The 23,276-nt window shown below is 47.1% G+C and overlaps 1 protein-coding gene across 2 annotated transcripts in view; it reads left to right on the forward strand.

Moving 5' to 3' along the window:
* The window catches only part of LOC141129489 (V-set domain containing T-cell activation inhibitor 1-like), a 103,986-nt gene that overhangs the window by 66,004 nt on the left and 14,706 nt on the right, over positions 1-23,276 (forward strand). For both annotated transcript variants that reach the window (XM_073617544.1, XM_073617545.1), the window contains one exon: positions 926-1,204. In XM_073617544.1, the coding sequence (XP_073473645.1) occupies positions 926-1,204 (279 nt within the window). The remainder of the gene's footprint in view (positions 1-925; positions 1,205-23,276) is intronic.

The raw sequence follows: 23,276 nt of genomic DNA on the forward strand, positions 1-23,276 counted from the left end.
AGGAATATTTCACTTTTATTGTTTCACTTTAAGCATCATTAAAATCACTGCTCCTGAAAACTTTTTTTTGCATTGATCCATGTCCCCTGGGGCAGGAGCCGGGTCCCCAAACACTTTTTATGACAATACCATGAATATAAGCCTTTAAAATTAGCACTTTTGATTTCTCCCATATACTTTTGAATTTGCCACGAACACCCCAAATTGTTTGCTATTCGGCGAACAGGCAAGCATCCGATGTTCGAGTCGAACTTACGTTCGACTTAAACATCGGGCTCATCCCTAATCATGCGTGTATATCCAATACAATTATAATGACTGCTACAATTCATAAAAATGTATATCCATATAAATATACAATAAAACTTTTTCGTGGAAGGGAGTTTAACAAGACACGTGGCCACTCATTAAAATTAGAAGAAAAGAGGTTTAACTGTAAACTGCGTAGAGGGTTCTTTACTGTAAGAACGGCCAGGATGTGGAATTCCCTTCCACAGGCGGTGGTCTCAGCGGGGAGCATCGATTGTTTCAAGAAACTATTAGATAAGCACCTGAACGACCGCAACATACAGGGATATACAATGTAATACTGACATATAATCACACACATGGGTTGGACTTGATGGACTTGTGTCTTTTTTCAACCTCACCTACTATGTAACTATGTAACTATGTATCTATGAGTCCAAGTTGACGTGGTGACATGCTTTAAGGGGACAGGTTCATGATGCCCTGAGCACAGGAAATGGGTTTAATGATCCTGGCTGTGATTTAACCCAAATGGGGACCGGCAGTGGAGAGAACTTTCTGCAGGGGACAACAGTGAGCATTTATTATTTTAAAAACACCTGGGCCTTTTATGTCTAATTTTATCAAAATGTAAATTTGTTGTTCTATTGTAACATTAAGTTTCTCTTATTTTTAGAATTAAATGCAGAAGAGCCTAAAGTTACTGCCATTCACATTGATGGGAAGAAGCATTTGAAGTGTATCGATAACGGTGTGTTCAGGAATCCCTGGGTCAGGTGGTACAATGAGCAGGGCACGGATCTGTCCGAATATGGAACACGTAAGATAACTGACATCAATAATGGCCGGAAGATGGTGGAGTCTGTATTGAACTTGGATGTGGAAAAAAATAAACCGTACTTCTGTCTGGTGAAAGAGGGGAGACTAAAGAGGACCGCCCGAGCTGTGCTATCAGGTATTATGTCCTAACAAAGTCTAATGTAATGGGGTAATCACAACAAAGAAACGGAGAAAGACCAGAGGTGCAACTAGAAGAACCAGACACAACCAGCTAAGAAAGTCAGTAGAAGGTGAAGGCCACAATTTAAACATCTGAATAGACAGCTCTTGAGCCTGAAGATTGGGAAAATTAACACCTAGATGTAAATAATGTTCTGACCTCCTTGTAGTTATAGGTAAAGATAAACAAATTGTCACCCCATTGAGCCTCAAAGAAAATCCTTATGCCGCGTACACACGGTCGGACTTTTCGTCTACAAAAGTCCGACAGCCTGTCCGACAGACTTCCGACGTACCTTCGGCGGACTTGCGGCAGACTTTGTTACGAACGGACTTGCCTACACACGACCACACAAAAGTCCGACGGATTCGTACGTGATGACGTACACCGGACTAAAATAAGGAAGTTCATAGCCAGTAGCCAATAGCTGCCCTAGCATGGGTTTTTGTCCGTCGGACTAGCACACAGACGAGCGGATTTCGGGGTCCGTCGTACTTACGACGTAAAGATTTGAAGCATGTTTCAAATCTAAAGTCCGTCGGATTTGAGGCTAAAAAAGTCCGTTGAAAGTCCGGAGAAGCCCACACACGATCGGATTACCAGCCACCTTTAGTCCGTCAGCGTCCGTTGGACTTTTGTAGACGAAAAGTCCGACCGTGTGTACGCGGCATTAGACTTGTCCACTGCGAATCCAGCAAGAGACAAGAGATGTGTACACACGGGGCTTCCCACTGTCTGCAAATAATTTGTCTTTCTTTAAGATCAGAGAGAAAGACAAATTTCTTCTGATAGTGTGTGTCATGGGCTATGTTCACATATAACATCGTAGGTGTCTATTCAAGGACTGACTGGCAACTTTTGGCCCAGGGGGAAAAAACAACACAGAGGCCCAACTCTCTTCCCTCTCCCTCGTTCCTGCCTCCTCCCGACCCCATCCCAGGCTGAAGCTTTGCTCCAGGTACTCTATCCTCACTGGGTGGATCCGGCTGGACATCACCTGTTTCACCTACTCCAGGTTCCTGAACTGGCCGATAGGGGCTGCAAGGGGGAGCCATGGTAGCATGGTTGGGGTAATTGCCCCCAGTGGTGTATTAAGGTTTTGTGCTGCCCCAGGCCTGACTAAACTTGTGCACCTCTAATATAGGTATCACCCACCCCTTCCTGTCAAGGACACACCCCTTCCCGTTTAAGACCCACCCTGATATTTTCCAGTGGGGACACCAGTTCTGAAAGTTCCCTTAATTTGCAGACTCCCTTAATTTGCAGATATTTCCTCTCACTTCCTGTTTGGTTATGGGGCAGGAAATAAAGTCTCTGAAATGAGACAGGGATGGCGAAAAAATAAACTGACAGGCGCTATAACCCTCCCTTACCCTATCGAAAATGAAAAAAAAAAAAAACGTCTGCTTTATAGGGGAGCCGGATCGATTTGCCGTCCAGTCTACCCCATAAGACTGGCAGTATACCAAAAGTATAGTGCAAGCCAGCGGGGACTCCTTTCATGCTGCCCCCCCTGCAAAGTGCCGCCCTAGGCCTGGGCCTTGTCAGTCTAGGCCAAGATAAAATGTTGCCTGACCTAACCGCACTCCGCCCCTGATCCACACTCCTCTCTTGTAAATACTGCCCACTGTCATACCCTCCACACTCCTCTCCTGTATATACTGCCCACTATCATACCCTCCACACTCCTCTCCTGTATATACTGCCCACTGTCATACCTTCCACACTCCTCTCCTGTACATATTGCCCACTGACATACCCTCCACACTCCTCTCTTGTAAATACTGCCCACTGTCATACCTTCCACACTCCTCTCCTGTACATATTGCCCAGTGTCATACCCTCCACACTCCTCTCCTGTACATACTGCCCACTGTCATACCCTCCACACTCCTCTCCTGTACATACTACCCACTGTCATACCCTCCACACTCCTCTCCTGTACATACTACCCACTGTCATACCCTCCACACTCCTCTCCTGTACATACTGCCCACTGTCATACCCTCCACACTCCTCTCCTGTACATACTGCTCACTGTCATACCCTCCACACTCCTCTCCTGTACATATTGCCCAGTTTCATACACTGCAACCTCCTCTCCTGTACATTCTGCTCACTGTCATATCCTCCACACTCCTCTCCTGTACATACTGATCACTGTCATATCCTCCACACTCCTCTCCTGTACATACTGATCACTGTCATACCCTCCACACTCCTCTCCTGTACATACTGATCACTGTCATACCCTCCACACTCCTCTCCTGTACATTCTGCTCACTGTCATATCCTCCACACTCCTCTCCTGTACATACTGATCACTGTCATATCCTCTACACTCCTCTCCTGTACATACTGATCACTGTCATACCCTCCACACTCCTCTCCTGTACATACTACCCACTGCCGAAAAATGTGTTTGTTTACGTTTTCATTTCATTCTTTTTTTCAGATTGTCGAATTTCCGAAAATTTAAAAATCGGAAATTCCCAAATTATAAAATTTGAATTCATAAATTCGAAAATCTGAAAAAAAAAAAAAAAAGGAAAATCAGAAAAAATTGAAATAACTAACTAATAATAACTTTTTAAAATTATAGGTATTGGGGGGGGGCGTGACCGGATGGGTGGGTGTGTGTTGAGAGGCAGCATGGAGTGAGTGTGAGCATGGACGCTGTGTGCTCCGTCCCTCCTCCGTTCTCATCTCTCTCTCCCCTGGCCGTATGAACGGCATACTGGATGGCTCTGGCTCCCTTGTCGCTTGGTGCCTCGCTGCCCCTCCTCTCTCTCTGCTAAAGGTGTGCTGAGGAATCCTCTGGGTGAGACGCCATCCCCTGCATGCTGCTGTGAGACAAGCAGCTTTTACTTTCACTTTTTCATCTCTACGCTAGTCATGGAATAGAAGTCGGCCAGATGCTGTTTTAAAAATTGTTAGACAATCCTCGGACTAGAAGTAAATCCTGGTAATATGACATCTGTGTAGTAACAGAGTTATTTATGTGAGTCAGTGTGTTGACCTGCCTGCTGCTTGGGTAATACTAAGTCTGGGAGCGGTGTGTGCTAATATAAAAGTATAGTATATTCTCCTTTTTTTTTTTTTTTGCTTTTTGCCTTGTGCTGCTGAGACGAGCGAGAGAACAAGGGCAGTGGGGGGCTTCCCGGGGCGCCATCAAGAACACTTTAATCCCCCCACCTTTAGGTGGGGTTACTATAAACTAGCTAAAGCCCTGGGACCCCTGGGATCCTCAGCAGATGCAGGGAGAGAGGTTTAGGTAGGGGTCGGGATACTCGGCGTATATACCCCACTAACCGTATTTTGTTGGCGACTGCCTTAGCGGCATTTAACCAATTGTACAAAACTACGGTGTAGGTGGGGGGCTGCACCAATTTATGTTGTAGCTGTGGAGTTTATGCGTGTAGGGAGCTGCCCCACACCTGCCATCTAAGGTACTGTGGCTTCCTTTTGTGTGAGCTCTCTTTTTCTTTACAGGGGTGTATAAAAGTGTAGAGTGGAGAGACTTATCCCGCTTTATACACTTTATGGTATATGCTCTGTACAGCGGGTAGTTGAGTGCTGATGGGCGCAGCGGTTTCCCTTTCCTCCCCCTCTCTCCTTAGTTCCTTTTGGATTTGTGGAGGACGTTGGTAACTGTCAGTCATTAATTTGTTGCTGTTAGAGTATATTTATACCTATAAGTGTAAATGATGCAGAATCTACGTTCCTCTAAAGAGAAAAACTCGCAGCATGCGGCAGCAGTATCAGCAGCAGCAAAACTGGAGCAATATGCCCATGCCTCTGCTCTGACCCCTCCAAAAAAGGGGTCGCAGCAGAAGGGTCAACAAGGGGGGGCATCGGATAGGAAAAGCCAGGGCCAGCCTCAATTACAGCCCTTAGGGGCTGCGCCGGCTACCCAGCCTTCCAAATCTTTATGTAATAAAGGTCCAGGGCTAAGTGATCAAAACACAAACGTAAACTCGGAGCTAATAAATGACCCAAATTTACCCTTGAACAGAGAACCAACTATAACGGATGTATTCATGGCGGTAGGGGTGTGTAACGGCTCGCTTAAAGATCTTTGTGAACAGATGAAAGGTGTTAAAGCAGATCTGTTATTGGTTAGACAAGATCTGCAGAAAACGGCGGAGAGAACAACGGCCCTGGAAGAAAGAGTCAGTGGGCTAGAAGATAATGTGCTCCCAATAACAAAAGAAATAAAATGGCTGAAGGAACAGCTATCTAAACAAGCCTCTAAGTTAGATGAGATGGAGAACAGGAGTAGAAGAGATAATGTGAGGCTGATAGGTTTACCCGAAAGGAGTGAGGGCGCCAACCCAATTGCATTCCTAGAAAAATGGCTGGGGGAGCTAATCGGGAAAGAATCATTCTCGGCTTCGTTCTCCATCATAAGAGCTCACAGGATCCCTTTCAGGGCACCATCGGAGGGGGGCCACCCGAGACCCCTCCTCCTGAGATTTCTTAAATACCAGGATAAAGTAACCTTATTACGGAAGATCAGGGAAGCAGGGGAGGTTTTTTTTAAAGGAGCAAAAATATCGTTTTATTCCGACTTCTCTCCGGATTTGCAGAGGCGTAGGGCAGAGTTTACCCAGGCAAAACGCAATCTACAAAAATTTAAGTTGCCCTATGCTCTTTTATATCCGGCAAGGTTGCGGGTTGTGGCTCTGGGGGAGACTCTGTTTTTTAACTCCCCTGCTGAAGTCGAGAAGTGGCTGGAAGATAATAGGGAAAAAATCACAAATTTTATGTAGAGAATGGGGGAAGATATAATAGGCCGGGATATCAATAGGATGGCACGACAAGGTATTGGGAGGTACAGGGGCTGTATCTTTGTTTTTGTTTTCTTCTTGTTCTTGCTTTTTTTTTTTTTTTTTTTGTCCCGGTGGGGGGTGTCCCTCAAGTTTCCACCCCTTCCTGCCATCTGTTTATGCTTTTTGTTATAAGGGGACGGGAGGGGATGGGTGCACACAGCTATTTGTGGGTAGGGTGGTGTGGGGTTGTGAGTGGAAGATTTGGCGTAAAAGGCTGGTGTTAGTGTAAGAGGCAACGGTCATGGTAAACCCCCAGGGGGTACACACAGATAGGTGGGGGGGGGAGGGGGATGGGGTGGGAGGGTAGGGGAGGTTAGGTGGGGAGGGAAGGGAAGGGGTGGGAAGATGGGAGGGAGGGGAAATAGGGTGGGTAAATCATTCCTTACGAACACTTATACCACTAGAATTTATAACGGAGGTATCCAGACCTTCCTTAAGATTATTTTTGCACATACAGGCACTTTTTGTAGTAAATAGGCTTTTGGTTGTTCTACACGCACATGCAAGCACTGTCTATGGCAAATTTATGCCAAAATGAATACGTGGTTTAGAGGCCAAGTATGCACACACACGGAACTGTTATAATAGTCACTAGGAGGAGAAAAATTAGTTTTGGGTTAGGGTTATATATATTAAATTTCTCTTATATCTTTCTGTTATATACGTTTGTATGTGTTGGGGTAAAGGATATTCTTCAGTCTTTAGATGTTAGCTAAGACTCTGAAAATAGGATCCTGGAATGTCAGGGGCCTAGGTACACCACTTAAAAGATTAGCAGTGTTCTCTATGATGGAGAGATGTGGGGCTGATCTGGTCTGTCTGCAGGAAACCCACCTAACTAAGGAAACTATTCATCACCTACAGATGAAAAAATTTCAAACCCAATTTCATGCGGTTCACTCCTCCTACAGTAGGGGAGTGAGTGTTTTGGTAAAGTCTGGGGTGAAGTTTTCCTGCAGCCAGGTCAGGATAGACGAGTTGGGTAGATACATTTTTTTATTATGTTCTATTGAAAACGCCAGGTATGTGGTGGCAAATATATATATCCCTCCGCCCTTTAATCTGGATGTCTTGCTTAAACTGTATGAATTTTTGCTAGATAAAAAAGAGGTGCCGATTGTAGCAATGGGGGACTTCAACGAGGTGCTAGATAAAGGGCTGGATAGATTCCCACTACGAAAAAGCTCAGAGGACTCAGTAAGGAGTCGGTTAAGCTTTTTTCTGGAAGAAGTGGGATTAATGGATTTGTGGAGGGCACGGAACCCAGGCGTGCTGCAATATACTTGCTGTTCTGCATCTTACTCCGTGCTTTCAAGGATAGACCTAGCCCTAGGAAATGATAGGGCTCTCCAGATGGTAGAAAAAATAACATACTGGCCAAGAGGCATCTCAGACCACTCACCTATGGTAGTCATTTTAAATCTTGGGGAGCCTAGGCCCCGGAAGAACTGGAGTATAAGCCCGTACTGGTTTGAAATTATTAAAAAGATGGATGGGATACTTTCCTCCTTAAGGGAGTTTGTTGAGATCAATCAGGGAACGGTGTCCCCTTCTACGCTATGGGACGCCCTTAAGGCTTTTTTTAGGGGGGTCCTGATACAGCAGATAGCTACATTCAACAAAGAGGCTAGAAGGGAGGAGGAGAGCTTGTTGAGAGACGCTCTTGAAGCAGAAAATAACTATACTTGCAACCCAACCCCGGAGACGGAAAGTATCTGGCAAGAGAAACAACAAGCATATAAATCAGTGGTTATACAGAAAGCAGAAACCAGGCGGTTACTCCAAAGACAGGAATCTATGGTGGAGGGCGAGAGAATGGGAAGGACATTGGCTATGCTAGCAAAATCCAATGCAGCTCCATCCACGGTCCTCGCAATTAGATCCCAGAGCGGCGAGGTAGTATCAAGCACCTTAAAAATAGTACAAGCCTTCAGGGATTACTATAAAAAACTGTATTCCTCCCAGAAGAGGGGTAAGGAGGCCAAGATGGAGGACTTCCTAAGGGGGTTAGACATCCCCACCATATCACAAGAAGAAAGAGATATATTAGATGCCCCAATATCTATAGCAGAATTACACCAAGCAGTAGCAGGCATGGCAACCCATAAGTCGCCCGGGCCAGATGGTCTTCCAATTGAGACCTACAAACACTATGGTGAAGTGTTGATCCCCGAACTGCTGAAAGTTTTGGGGGGGCGCTTGAGGGGGGCCAATTACCTGCCTCAATGCTAGAAGCAACTATCATTGTATTACAGAAAGAAGGGAAAGATCCCTTGGATATGGCCGCCTATAGACCAATTTCTCTCTTATGCACGGACGTAAAAATTCTGGCCAAAGTGCTGGCAGCAAGATTGAATGGGGTTATCCATAAGCTGATCCACGAGGACCAGGCGGGCTTCATAGCCAATAGATCCACGAGCCTGAATATTAGAAGGGCGTTTTTGAATGTACAGACCCCAATGGTGAACGAGGGTTCGAGAGCGTTGATGACCCTTGATGTATCCAAGGCTTTTGATAGCGTGGAGTGGGGCTATATGTGGCGCGTGCTGGAGAACTTTGGATTTGGCCCTGCCTTTATAGGGTGGATTAGAATGCTATATACTCGACCCAAGGCAAGATTAAAAATTAACAACGAATTGTCGGATTGGTTTGAGCTGGAGAGGGGGATGAGGCAGGGGTGCCCACTCTCCCCTCTGTTGTTTGCACTAGCGATGGAACCCCTGGCCATTTCCATAAGGGGAAGTCGAGCGATAACCGGCTTCCAGAGAAAAACAGGCGAGGAAAGAATCGCATTGTATGCGGATGACATTCTGTTATTTTTGGGAGACTCGAGGAAATCGCTACCGGGAGCAATGAGGATAGTGGAGGACTTCGGCAGTTTTTCTGGCTTAGAGATAAACTGGGAGAAATCAGAGTTTCTACCGATAGACCCCATAAATGAGACAATAGCACGTGGTATGCCTCAGGTGGTAATAGTGGAAGCTCTGAAGTACCTAGGGATTGTCCTGACGAAGGACCCTGTTCTATATATTAGTAAAAACCTTGTTCCTCTATTAACAAAATTTAAACGAAAAATAGGAATTTGGAGACGCCTGCCTCTATCAGTTGCAGGAAGATGTAGCTTAATAAAAATGATATGGATGCCACAACTGCTATACGTCTTGCATAATTTCCCTGTCTGGATAGGTAAGAAGTGGTTTAAAAAAATTGACAGTCTCTTTAGGGAATTGATTTGGAAGGGGAAACAAGCCAGGATCCGTCTTGGAGTGCTCCAGCTCCCTACCCAGGAGGGGGGCTTTGCCCTCCCACATCCCGAGAGTTATTTTTACTCAACTCAGTTGCAGCAATTATTGGGCTGTGGGATACCGAAAGGAGGCACCCCTAATGGCAAGTTACTGTTGTTGAGCTCCACACATAATACAATTATTGAAGCCCTAGAGGCGGACGCGTTCCATGATAAATTTCCAACAATTAAATTGATAATCAAACTTTGGAAAACAGTTAAGAAAAAGATGGGGTATGGAGCCTTAACAGCCTACTCTCCTATTTGGAACAACCGTAATTTGCAGGAAGTTCTTAAGATAGGCATTTTTAGAGAGTGGGAGAAGCTTGGTCTCAGTAAGCTAAGTCAATTATATAACGACTCTGGGTTAAAGAAATTTTCAGAACTGGTTAGGGAGTTTAAGCTTCCCCGGGGGTCTTTCTTCCTATATGTCCGGTTGGAACATGCCCTTAAAGCACAATTTAAAGCCCAGACTCCGAGATGGGAAGAGATGCCTCTATTTCAGTGCATAACTCAAATAACCCCCACTAGAGGGGTAATTTCAAGAATTTATGACCAATTAAGCAAATCGGTTAATAGCAGGGAAATACTCCTTGGAGTAAAGGCTAAATGGGAAGAGGAGGTGGGAGGAATGACCCAGGAACAATGGGCGAGAATTTTGGAGTTGGGAGCGCAGGTTTCTGTGACCCCTTCACAGAGACTCTCACACTTAATGCTGTTAAACAGAGCCTATTATACTCCTAAAAGACTTTTTAAATTTGGGAGAAGGTCCAATGGCAACTGCCCCGGGTGTCGAAGGACGGGAGATCTCATTCACATGGTGTGGAGGTGTCCCAAGCTGTTTAGATACTGGGAGGAGGTGACTGGGAACTTGGGAAATATTTTCGGTACGACAGTGGCAAACGAGGCCTTGGCTTGTATTCTGGGGCATAGAAGAGTGATGGGAGAAAGGTTGAGTATTACCTTAGCTGTCACGCGGGCCCTGTTTCAGGCTAGAAAGTTGATAGCACTTAGATGGCAGGTAAAGGAGCCCCCCACCGTGAAAGACTGGATCTCTACAATGAATGAAACCTTGGGTAGGGAAAGAATGGAGTACATAAAAAGGGGCAATCTTCAGGAATTTGAAAGCATGTGGAAGATGTGGATAGAGAAAGTGAAGAGTCATTAATAGTGGGATCGGCATAGACACGGAATAGACTGAGGGATGGGCTTAATATAGGTATATAGGCAACTGGTATCCTTGCAGGCAAAGGATGCTATAATAAAGTGTTTCTGGATATGAACATTTTAAGTTAAATATATAGTTTAGTAGGGCACAGGATAAATATATAGGGAGCAGGTGGGGGGGGGGATCGGGGTATTAGGGCATAGGTAAGTTGGTACATAATACAGGCTGGGACAGTAGAAGATAGGCACGGGGAGCCCTCAAGTTCATTTTTACAAACCTCTCTTCTTGTATTTTTTGTTGGTGTTTTTGTCCTTTTTCTTTCTCCTTACTGGTCCCCTCTTTCTCTAAACTGAGTTGGAAAAGGATGGGTCCCTTTGGTTATCGAGTCCTAGTTGGTGGGGCTTACGAGATGGAAGTGACAGAGGACTTGTTGGTAAAGAGGCGTAATGGAATCCGTTGGTCATTATGACGATATAAAAAGCAATGAGAAAAAGTATAATCCACTATGATGTGAATACGAGAAGGCGACAGTTAATGAACATCAAACTGATTTAGCCCTCCAAATACTGTTTACTGATGTGGAAAAAAAAAAAAAAAAAAATTATAGGTATTGGAATTTCCTTTCAAATTTGGCTGTTAGTGAACGTAACGAATACAAATTTATCTGAAGTTACGAATTACCCAAAATACAGTAGGTGACCGCGATATTGTGTCAATCTCGCCGCATTTCTCGGCGAGATTTGACACCTGCGAGCCCCGTCGCAGGAGCCAGCGCCGAGATGGCTCACTCATCGGGAGAGGAAAACTTTGTTTTCCTCCCGCGATGAGTGACAGGCAGCGCTGACAGCTGTCTGGTATGAATCCTGAGGCGGGAACACCGCGCCAAATTTTAAATGAAAAAACCGGCGTGGGTTCCCCCTTAGGAGCATACCAGGCCCTTAGGTCTGGTATGGATTGTAAGGGGAACCCCCCTACGCCGAAAAATTGGCGTGGGGGTCCCCCCAATCCATACCAGACCCGTATCCGAGCACGCAGCCCGGCCGGCCAGGAAAGGGGTGGGGACGAGCGAGCGCCCCCCCTCCTGAGCCGTACCAGGCCGCATGCCCTCAACATGGGGGGTGGGTGCCTTGGGGGAGAGGGCGCCCTGCGGGGGCCCCCCCAGCCCAAAGCACCTTGTCCCCATGTTGATGAGGACAAGGGCCTCTTCCCGACAACCCTGGCCGTTGGTTGTCGGGGTCTGCGGGCGGGGGGCTTATCGGAATCCGGGAGCCCCCTTTAATAAGGGGGCCCCCAGATCCCGGCCCCCCACCCTGTGTGAATGAGTTTGGGGTACATGGTACCCCTACCCATTCACCTAGGGAAAAGTGTCAATATAAAAAAACACAGTACACAGGTTTTAAGAGTAATTTATTAGTCAGCTCCGGGGTCTTCTTCCGACTTCGGGGGGTCTCCTTCCGACTTCTCCCGGTGTTCGGCCTCTTCTCCCGGTGTTCGGCCTCTTCTCCCGGGCCCCGCCGCTATCTTCTTCCAGCTCTATTGCCAGCGAGGGGCCCGGTCTGCTGCCGCTGTCTCGCCGCCGCTGTCTCGCCGCCTTTTCTCTTCTTCCCCGATGTTGACACGACACTCTCTCCGGCTCGAATGCTGTGTGCGAGCTGCGGAGCCATTTATATAGGCGGTGACCCCGCCCCCTTACGACGTCATGGTCCCAGCATGCGCAGGGACTCTGGCGTCATAAGGGGGCGTGGCCCCCCCGCTGGAAACACAATCTCGCGGTCAGGTACTGTAACACATACCGCATCTAAACAAATAGAATGGAACTAATTAATAATAATAATAAAAAAGTTTTTATTATTATTATTATTAGATTGTTACGTTCCATTCATTTAGACACGGCATTCGTTATTTTGGATAATTCGTAACTTCAGATTAATTCATATTCGTTACGTTCACTAACAGCCAAATTTGAGAGGAAATTTCAATACCTATAATTTAAAAGTTAGTGATGGTTAAGTTATTATTAGTTAGTTATTATTTCATATTTTTGGGTTTTCAGATTTTTATTTTTTAGAATTTTCATTTTTACTTAACAGATTTCCAAATTTCGAATTTCCAAAATTTCGAATTCAAAATTTCCGAAATTTTGAATTTTGAAATTTCCAAAAATTAGAAATTTCGGAAATTCGGAAATTTAAAAATTCGGAAATTCTTAAATTTTGGAATCAACTAATTTGTCAAAATTTGTTAAAAAAACTAATTTGGAACTAAACGAATTGCACATGTCTAATACCCTCCACACTCCTCTCCTGTACCTACCGCACACCGTCATACCCTCCACACTCCTCTCCTGTACATACTGTCCACTATTATACCTTTCACACTCCTCTCCTGTACATATTAAAAAATTATATTGTAATTATTATTACCGTATATACTTGAGTATAAGCCAATCTGAATATAAGCCAAGGCACCTAATTTTACCACAAAAAACTGGGAAAATGTAGTAACTCTGCCCCCTCTGATGCTACGGGAAAGCCATAGGGATGTCCCCGTGCGTCAGAGGGGGCGGAGTCACCCAACAACATCACCCTGTGGCCCCACCCTCAGTTATAAAAGAGCTGTCACCTGAGAGGACCGTAATTACAGCGGGTGCCTCCCATGGCGGCAGGTCGGTCACGTTTTTTTTTTTTTCGGTCCGTCGGCGGAGCAAGAGAAGAAGAAGATTTCGTGGGACAGTTTTATTTTTTTATTTTTTAATAAAGGTCTTGTCCCAAGCCATGTCATGTAATTTTTACCATTTTCACACTTTTTTTGTGAAATGGTAGGGGTACATTTGTACCTCGTTACCATTTCACACAGGGGGGGCCGGGATCTGGGGGTTCCCTTGTTAAAGGGGGCTTCCAGATTCCGATAAGCCCCCGTCTGCAGATTCCCACAACTACTGGGCAAGGGTTGTGGGGATGAGGCTCTTGTCCCCATCAACATGGGGACAGGGTGTTTTGGGGGTACCCCAAAGCACCCTCCCCATGTTGAGGGCATGTGGCCTGGTACGGTTCAGGAGGGGGGGCGCTCTCTCGTTCCCCCCTCATTTCCTGTGGCCTGCCAGGTCGCGTGCTCGGATAAGGGTCTGGTATGGATTTTTGGGTGGACCCCCACGCCATTTAAAAAAAAATTGTGGCGCAGGGTTCCCCTTAAAATCCATACCAGACCTGAAGGGTCTGGTTTGGATTTTGAGGGGGACCCCCATGCCATTTAAAAAAAAAATTGGCGTGGGGTTCCCCTTAATATCCATACTAGACCTGAAGGGCCTGGTATGGAATTTGGGGGACCCCCACGCATTTTTTTTTTTTTAATTTTGGTTTTAGGCCGTTTTTTTCAATGACTTTTATGTGTATTGCCGGGACTGACAATTCATTATAGCCGTGAGTAGTTTTAAATGACTTTTTTTCCTTTAGAAATGTCATTTTGATCTTGGACTGTTGTAAACACGTGAAACATGCACCACTTTACAGGCATACTATAGACACCCCCAGGTACGAAATTTAAAGGAATATTTCACGTTTATTGTTTCACTTTAAGCATTATTAAAATCACTGCTCTTGAAAAAAATGGCCGTTTTTAAAACTTCTTTTTGCATTGATACATGTCCCCTGGGGCAGGACCCAGGTCCCCAAACACTTTTTATGAAATAACTTGCATATAAGCCTTTAAAATTAGCACTTTTGATTTGCCATGTTCGTGCCCTATAGACTTTAATGGTGTTCACGTGTTCGAACAAATTTTTTGCCTGTTCGCATGTTCTGCTGCGAACCGAACTGGTGGGTGTTCAGCTCATCCCTACCAGGGTCTTATCCTTCTGGACAACTGGAGACGAAACAATGCCACCTAAGGTCTGTCCGTGACAGGACCTCAAGGTTCGGGCATTCCCTGGACGGGTAGGACAAGACTTTAAAAAGTGACCTGCCTGGCCACAATAAAGGCACAATCTTTCACTCCTCCAAAGGGCTCTCTCATCCAAAGAGAGACGCATGAAGCCCAAGTGCATGGGTTTACCTTCACTGACCGACTCAGTACCAGGAGGCATGGGAGGTGAGAGAGGCAAGGGTGGGACTGCAAAGCTCGGAGACAAATGTATAGGAGGCTTCTGCAAGTGCTCCTTAAAAGAGAGTCTTTCTCTGAGTCTGGAGTCAATGAGAATGGCAAATGTGATCAACTTCTCTAGCTCAGTGGGTATATCTCGGGCTGCTATCTCATCCTTGATGGTATCCGAGAGACCATGAGAAAATGCAGCCACGAGGGCCTCATTATTCCAAGAAACCTCTGCTGCCAGAGTACGGAATTCAATGGCGTAGTCTGCAACAGTTCTCGTACTCTGTTTTAAGGACATGAGGCACTTGGCAGCAGAAGTGGTGCATGCGGGGACGTCAAATACCCTTTTAAAAGAAGCCACAAACTCAGGGTAACTCAAGACAACAGGTTTTTGCGTCTCCCATAGAGGGTTTGCCCAGACCAAGGCTCTCTCAGAAAGCAAAAGATATCACAAAACATACTTTGCTTCTGTCTGTGGGAAACGCCTGGGGCAGCATCTCAAAGTATATCTCAACTTGGTTGAGAAACCCTCTGCATTGGACGGGATCACCCCCTAATTGCTGGGGAAGCGGAGCGGAACCAGACTTACCTTTTATAGAGGTAATACTTGAGGCGGGTGCCTCAGTATTACCTGCCATAGTGGGAGATTCCAGGTGAGCCGTGCGACTCAGGAGCGCTTGTAACGCCATGGCAAACTGATCTATGTGGTAGTCAGTGTCAGTCTGAGTGCTGACACTGTGGAGAGCAGACCTCTGTTGCAGCGGCTCTGTTACAGCGGCTTTGCGAAGCAGCTTCGGCCACCTGGCCTCCCATCCCTGGGTCCCGACCATCCCTGACTCCCCTTACCAGCCCCCCCTCCCTATCTGCTCCTCTACTCACTCACCGCTCATCTTCACGCCATAGCCAGCCGCCCGGCCGCTCAGGACACCCAGCGGCTCCAGCCAGCCCCCCCTGCAGTTGCACCGGACCCCCTCCCCCCTTGTCCGCACCGACCACTGTCACCCGGTCCCCTTCGGCTAGCCGGCCGGCCGCCAGGCCACTCCACGGTCCAGCCAGCCCCCCGCTCCATACACCGGGACCCCCTCCCATCCGCACTCACCACTCCGGACGCTGCCTTAGTCAGCCGGCCGGCCGCTCAGGAAATTCCGCGGCTCCGGCCTAGCTTCGGCTGCTAGCCGGCAGCACTCTTCACTCCTCCTACCACCGTCCGGTCGCCCGATCGGCGGGCCGCTCTCCCCCCCTCTTCCCTGCTGGATCATCCTCACCGGATCCCCCGCCACCTTCTGTGGACAGTCCGGGCATCATCGCAGGACAGCCCGCGGCTTGGGCCTTGCCGGCGGCCATCTTGGTACCCCCATCACCGTCCAGCCGCGGCTCGGGCCCAGCCGGCGGCCATATTGGCACACTCAGACCTACTGTGCAGCTACTGAGGACCCGGTGCAGCATCGCAGGACACCCCCACTCCTGTGGCCACTAGTGTCCAGCCGCATCACCCCTGAGTGACCCGCTATCCAAGGTCCCTCCTTCAGTTGCCCCCCCCCCGGGACACCACCGCAGCCGCAGTCTAACCACCTCATTCTAGCCGCTAGATTCGGTGGGACAGACCACGGCTGCGACCCAGTTCCAGCAGCCAGCCACCCACACCCCCTCCCATTATTGTCCTACAGAGCACGGGCCACTCCACACCTGAAATCACCCATCCTGCGACCACTGGACCTCACCGCAGGGGCTCTGGTTATCCACCGGAGGCCACTCAACTTTAATCATCATAGACGCAGCCACCGCACCACCTACCTGTAAGTAGCATCAGATCCCCCCCCTTCGTCCGCTGGACCATCCATTCAGGTAAGCACAGGGGTACGTTAGCAGTTGATCCAGGGATTCCCGATCGCCCCTCGGGGGGTCAGGAAGGAATTTTTTCCTCTGCTGCACCATTGGCACTCGCAGCCAGGGGTTTTTCGCCTTCCTCTGGATCAACGACAGGGGGTAGGTTAGCCGTACCTCCTCAAGTACCTCCGCACCAACTCCAGCCCGTCACCACACCGCTCCAGTAGCAGTGGTAGTCATCGGACCCCTCCATCCACCTGCAAGCGCATCACCACCACATCAGTACCACCATCAGAACACCCTTCCTACAAGCAACGCCGTCTTCCTCATCATGTGCAACTTCAAATACACAGCAGACATCCTCCACAGGCTGAGAAACACTGCTGTAACTTTACCGACCGCCACTCAAAAGAGATTAAAAAAAGAACAATTACTAAGGATCAACCCTCAATCAACCAAGAAATGCAGGGAGACACCGACCCAACCGCAACAACTAACATGCGCCCTGATCAACACCAGATCTGCAGTCAAGCACAGGCTGGAAATCCACGACTTCGTCATCGAAAATAACATTGATTGTCTCTTCATTACAGAAAGCTGGCTAACACCTGACTGCAACACCATCCTAACTGAACTGGTGCCTGAGAACTACAGTATCCTAACCGAGCATAGAATCGGAAAAAAAGGAGGAGGCCTAGCAGTGATTTTCAAATCACATCTTGGGTTCACCAAACCAAACTTACAAAACCCAGTGCCTTTCATGGAAACACTCTCACTGCATCTTCAAACAACACCTCAGGACACCGTTCACATACTACTATGCTACAGACCACCAGGACCAAAGACCAATCTCCTTACGCCGCTCACTGAATTCTTCTCAATACACACCTTGAAAACCAAAAACCTTCTGGTACTTGGTGATTTTAACCTCTGGGCAAATTCTGCCCAAGACGCCATCGCAACCGCCTGCCTCAGCCAAATGGAAGAACTTGGCCTTCAACAACTGATAAATTCTCCCACCCATGGGTCAGGACACACTTTAGATCTCATCTTCAAACAGAATATGGACATCAAAGTACTTGACAACACTCCACTACCATGGACGGACCACCATGCTATTAAATTTATAATCACCACTAACGGCATCCTCCAAAAACAGAAACACGCAACAGCAACTCACTGGAATAGATCTCAGAAGAAACTTCACTCCGATCTCTTCAAAACTACATTATCAAGCAAAATTCCTTTGCTAAACTCAATTCTCTCAACCGAACAAACACTCAACTTCCTAAACAATACATTACTACAAGCAGCAGACTCCGTGGCACCAAAACGCAGAACACTTATCCGCAAAAAAAACTCCAGTTGGTTTAATGGTACTCTCACCCTACTCAAGCAAGAACGCAGAAGAGCTGAGAGAGCATGGAGAAGAAATCCCACCAAGGAAAACCATGCTAACTACAAAACACACACTGTGAAATACCACAAGGCAATCTTCAAAGCCAAAAAAGAACATTTCTCAAACACCATCTCATCCGCCTTAAACCGCCCACGTGAACTTTTCAAAATAGTCGCTCAGTCAATGAACCCGACCTGCTTAGAGCCCCCATCAAACGATACTCAAGAATTCTGCAATGAGTTATCAGACTTCTTCATCGACAAGATCGACTTCATTCGAAAATCAATCCATCAAAAAATAACAACCAACCTCACTCAACCAAAGCAAAAAGAGGATAGCGTTACGAACTTCACTCAACCGCCAAATTTCTTTCTGTCCCCAATCACCACGGACATGACTAAAAACATCATCGGAAGCCTTCGAGACAGCACATCACCGAACGACATCATTCCCACTAAACTGTTTAAAGAATGTGCCGACATCCTGGCCGGTACCCTAACATATCTCATAAATCAATCATTCAAAGAAGGGATTGTGCCAACCTCCCTTTAAGCAAGGCATCGTCAAACCCCTGCTAAAGAAACCCAATCTCGACCCCAAGGACCCTAACTGCCGCAGACCAATAACCAGCCTCAACACCATCTCCAAGATTCTAGAGAAAGCAGTAGTACAGCAGCTACAACACCACCTGGATTCACACCAACTCCTGGACCCTCTGCAATCAGGCTTTCGCCCAGGTCATGGCACAGAAACAGCACTTCTGAAGATATGGGACGACGCCCTTGAAGCAGCAGACGACGGAGAACCGAGTCTCCTGGTACTGTTAGACCTCAGCGCAGCATTCGATACAGTGGACCACAATACTTTACTTGTCCGCCTCGCTGAAGTTGCAGGAGCTACAGATTCTGCTCTAAAATGGTTTACATCCTTCTTAGAGAATCGCTCCCAGACAGTGAAACTAGGAACCTTCACCTCGGAAACCCGGGCAGTCTCCTGTGGAGTCCCTCAAGGCTCACCCTTGTCACCAATACTATTCAACATCTACATCCGCCCACTTCTCAATATCATCAGGAAAACCGATCTCTGCTTCCACTCATACGCTGACGACACCCAACTCTACCTTCGCATCAATGGACAAAAAGACCTTCATCAGCAATTACAGAAATGCCTCACTTTAATAGATGACTGGATGACAAGTAGCTCCCTCAAACTCAACGGTTCAAAAACAGAACTTCTTCTCCTTCAAGCAAACAAAAATTCCACAACAAAGACTCCGTGGACACCTCCCACCATCCTCGGACAGACCATCTCTCCAAGCACCAAAGCCAAGAGCCTCGGAGTCATTTTCGACTCAGGAATGACAATGGATGCACAAATAGGATCAGTGGTGAGCGGATCCCACCATCTCCTCCGCCAGCTATGCAGGCTAATCCCCTTCATCCCAGAAGAGGACAAAGCGGCAGTTGTGGGAACAATCATCAATTCCCGACTCGACTACGCAAATTCCCTCTACGTAGGACTTCCCCAATATCAGCTTGCGCGCTTACAACTCATCCAAAACACGGCGGCAAGACTGTTAACAGGAAAAAAACCCTGGGAATCCATCTCCCCATCCCTAAAGAGCCTACACTGGCTAACCGTGAAGAATCGGATCACATTCAAGACCCTCTGCCTCACCCACAAATGTATACAAGGAAATGCTCCGCTATATCTCCAGGAGAAAATAAAACACTACACACCGAATCGCAGTCTTCGATCAGCCAACCAAAACCTCCTTATCATTCCCAAATACCGCTACAAAGCAAAGGGAGAACGAAGATTCGCAGTCCAAGGACCCCGACTATGGAATGCTCTTCCTACCAACATCCGCATGGAAGAAAACCACCAGGCCTTCAGGAAAAAACTAAAGACCTTCCTCTTCTAACAAGCTGACAACAGAGAATGTATCTCAGCGCCTTGAGGCGATTCAGTTCGCATTTGCTGCGCTTTACAAATCATTCATTCATTCATTCATTCAGTCAAAACATAGCCAAAGTTTGGTAACCAGAACGGATAGTCAGACAAGCCAGAAAGTCAGGAAGCCAGGGATCAGCATAGTGGAACAGCAAGCAGGATCTGGAGCCAGAAGGAATGTCAGCCAAGCGAAGTCTTTAACGGGAATGCAGGAGATAGTCTCTGTGATGTTGATCAAGGCGAAGGCAGAGATCACCTGGGCTGGACGGCTTAAGTAGGCAGGACTGATGAGCAGGAAATCATCAACAGGTGAGTCACTGTGGAGAGATAGTAGCTGGCAATTAGCCGACAGCTGAGCGGCCAGCTTTGAGAAGGAAGGGCTGAGCTTAGCCCTGACAGTTTTTAACCAAAGGGGAGTGGAAACACTGAGTGCACGCGGTGTGGTAAAAGTTTTGAAGATCTCACATCAGGATATATTCGGCTTTCCCTGTTTTGAGACAATCTAGTCTCATTTATGGACTATTTTTGCACACATTTTATTATTAGTTGTTTGTTTATGTTTTAGTGTTGATCACTATCACCTGTCACTGGGTTTATTTATTTATACTGTTTAGCGCTACTATTTACTTTAGTTTACACTGTAAATGCTTATTTATATTTATTTCATTTAAAGTAGCAGCTGTTGCACATTTGGGTTACTTTTGGCGCAGTGGTGGTACTTGAAGAGTGGGTGTACGGATTTTTTGGACCAGTTTTGTTGTATGTCTTGCTTTGCTTCAATGCCTTCAAAGCTGCCAGAATCCTCATCCCCCTCTCCTCTTATGTGTTCTGTGGTGTAGGAAGAATGGCGTCTGCATAAAGCGGGCCTTGAGAGAAGAGGAAGACCTCTTTCTCCCGCTGCTCTGCCTCCAGTGCCCTGTCCACGCAGAGATCCTTTATCAACAGCCATTGGCGTGGGGAAAAAATCAGAGTCGACCTGAGCCTGTCGTTCTGCCATACTTACACAGGTGCTCTTTGATGGCCCAGCATGTGCAGCTGCTGCAGTATTGCCAAAGCCGAGTTCTACCTGATGGGCGTGTCAAAAATCAGGCGGTTTACGGGCAGATGGAATTCCTGCTGAATTTCAGCCAAATGATCACTGGCTATGTATAACCGTCTAAAATGGCTACAGACCCTTCTGGCCTGCTTCAGCAGATCTTCCAACCCTGAGTACCTATTTAGGAAATGCTGCACCACCAAATTGAGGACTAGTGCCAGGCATGGCACATGTGTCTACTTTCCCTGTCTAAGGGCAAACAGGAGGTTCGTGCCATTATCACATACCACCATTCCTGGCTCCAGCTGGCATGGTGGGAACCACCTCTGGGCCTGCCACTGCAGAGCTGCCAGAATCTCTGATCCCGTGTGGCTCCTTTCCCCTAGACACACCAGCTTAAGCACTGCATGGCACCTTTCAGCCTGACTCATTGAATAGCCCCTTGAACACTTAGGGGGTACTTGTAGTTCATGACTCAATTCAGCAGTGGAGGGCAAGGAGAAGAGGGTGGAGCTGACAAATCCTGCATCATCACCACTAGCTGTATGGAGACACTGCGGCACAACAAGCTGCAGCACTGTGCCCTGTCCTGCATCCTTGCGAGTTTCAAGCAGTTACCCAGTGTGCTGTGAACTAATAATATCATCCCTGCCCATGCTTACTGGACCACGTATCAGCAGTAATGTGGACCTTGCGGCTGACTGCCTTGCCCAATGATGCCACAACATTGACTTCCACGTGATGGTAGAGAGCTGGAAGAAATAGCAACTGGGAACCTGCCATTGTGGTACAACACATTCTGCAAATTCATGAAATCCACCAGATGGAAAGAGAGGAGTTGTAAAGCCAGCAGCTTTGACAGGCTTGAATTTAGACAGTTGGCATGTGGGTGGCAGTGACTGTATTTTTTTTCTGTTGCAGCGGATGAGGCAGAGAAATTTGCCTGCTGTAGTCTGCAGCTGGTGGTGTGCTACTGGCAGATGTGTTGTAAGGACCTGGGACACCCTGCGCTATACCATCATCCCTGTCAGTGGAGGCTGCTGAGAGGTCATGAGGTATAGCGGGTGGTAGACTGGAAAGGTTAGGAGTGAGGAGGAGCAGAATTGCATCCCCTTTGTGTGGCTTTCAGGTGCTCTTGTCAACGGGCTGAGAGGTGGGAGGTTTAATGCCTGTCAAGCATGTGGTACCCAAATGGCTGGGATTTTTGCCACACAAGATGTGCTTGAGGAAAAGTTTGCAAATTGCAACAGTGCGATTGGCTGCACATGTGAATAAAACATTCCCAAACAGCTGAGCTGTGGGAAGTGGGCCGGGAGATAACAGCTCCACAATGTAATGGAATAGGTTGGCTGCTCTCTACTCTTCCATGATGGCTGCCTTATTGGGGTTGTGCCTCACCCTCACTTTCTCTGCTCTATCCGGCACCCAAGTCACGTCAGTGACCTCATCATCATCATCTCCTCTATCCTCATTACCACTGGAGACAACATGGCAATATGCTGTGGCTGGGGGAACAAGACTGCCAATTTGTTGTTTACCAGCGTTCTCCCCTCTCTGTAGGCTCATGTTCCTACCTTCCTCAACCTCAGAACCAACATCTGAATCAAGTATTGGCTGTCCATCGTCAAGGTGCAAGTGGCTGACTCTGTGTTAAAATAACTCAGCTACACATACTGAATGGACCCTCTGCACACTGCTACACCCTTCCCAGCAAACTATTCAATGAAAAACGGGGATATTTAGTTCACATATATTGCATATAATACATGTTTAAGCTGACCAACTGCGTCAGAGTAATCCCCTTTAGTACCAGATAGTTTAAATAAATGTACAAGCTATTGGGATTTGAGCACAGCTATATATCTTTTCTCTCAAATAACTCAGCTGACTCCTCCATGCATGATGCTGGGGCCATGGCAGGAATAGATGTGGACAAGGAGGCAGAATAAACCATTCTGGCAGCTGCAGTGGACTGTGCACCAATCTCTGCTTGGGTGTTGGAGGATGAGGAGGAGGAAGATGAGGATGGTTTACTAAACCAGTCCACCGCCACCTCTACATGCTGTGGCTGGATAGCACGGGCAACATCACTAAACAGAGGAAATTATGCACCTTTGCCTGTGGACACATACACTGCTGACCCCCTTACAGTGCCATGGGAATGTCTGCCTCTCTTTGTTGGCCTCCCAGACATGATGGGGGGGGGACTTATTCACAAAATGTAATAAACATGTGGAAATGTGTACGTAGATGCACTTTAATAAATGGAAAGTGGTGTTTGGTGCACCTCAACCGGAGTACTCAATACCTAGACATACTGCACTGACACACTCCACTATAATATACTCCAGTAAAACTGCACTGACACACTGCAATATACTGTGGTAAATGTGCTCAAATATATTGCATTAAACGTTCAGTAAACCACTGATATATGCTACAT

This window comes from Aquarana catesbeiana, linkage group LG02, assembly GCF_042186555.1.
Source record: "Aquarana catesbeiana isolate 2022-GZ linkage group LG02, ASM4218655v1, whole genome shotgun sequence".
NCBI classification, from domain to species: Eukaryota; Metazoa; Chordata; class Amphibia; order Anura; family Ranidae; genus Aquarana; species Aquarana catesbeiana.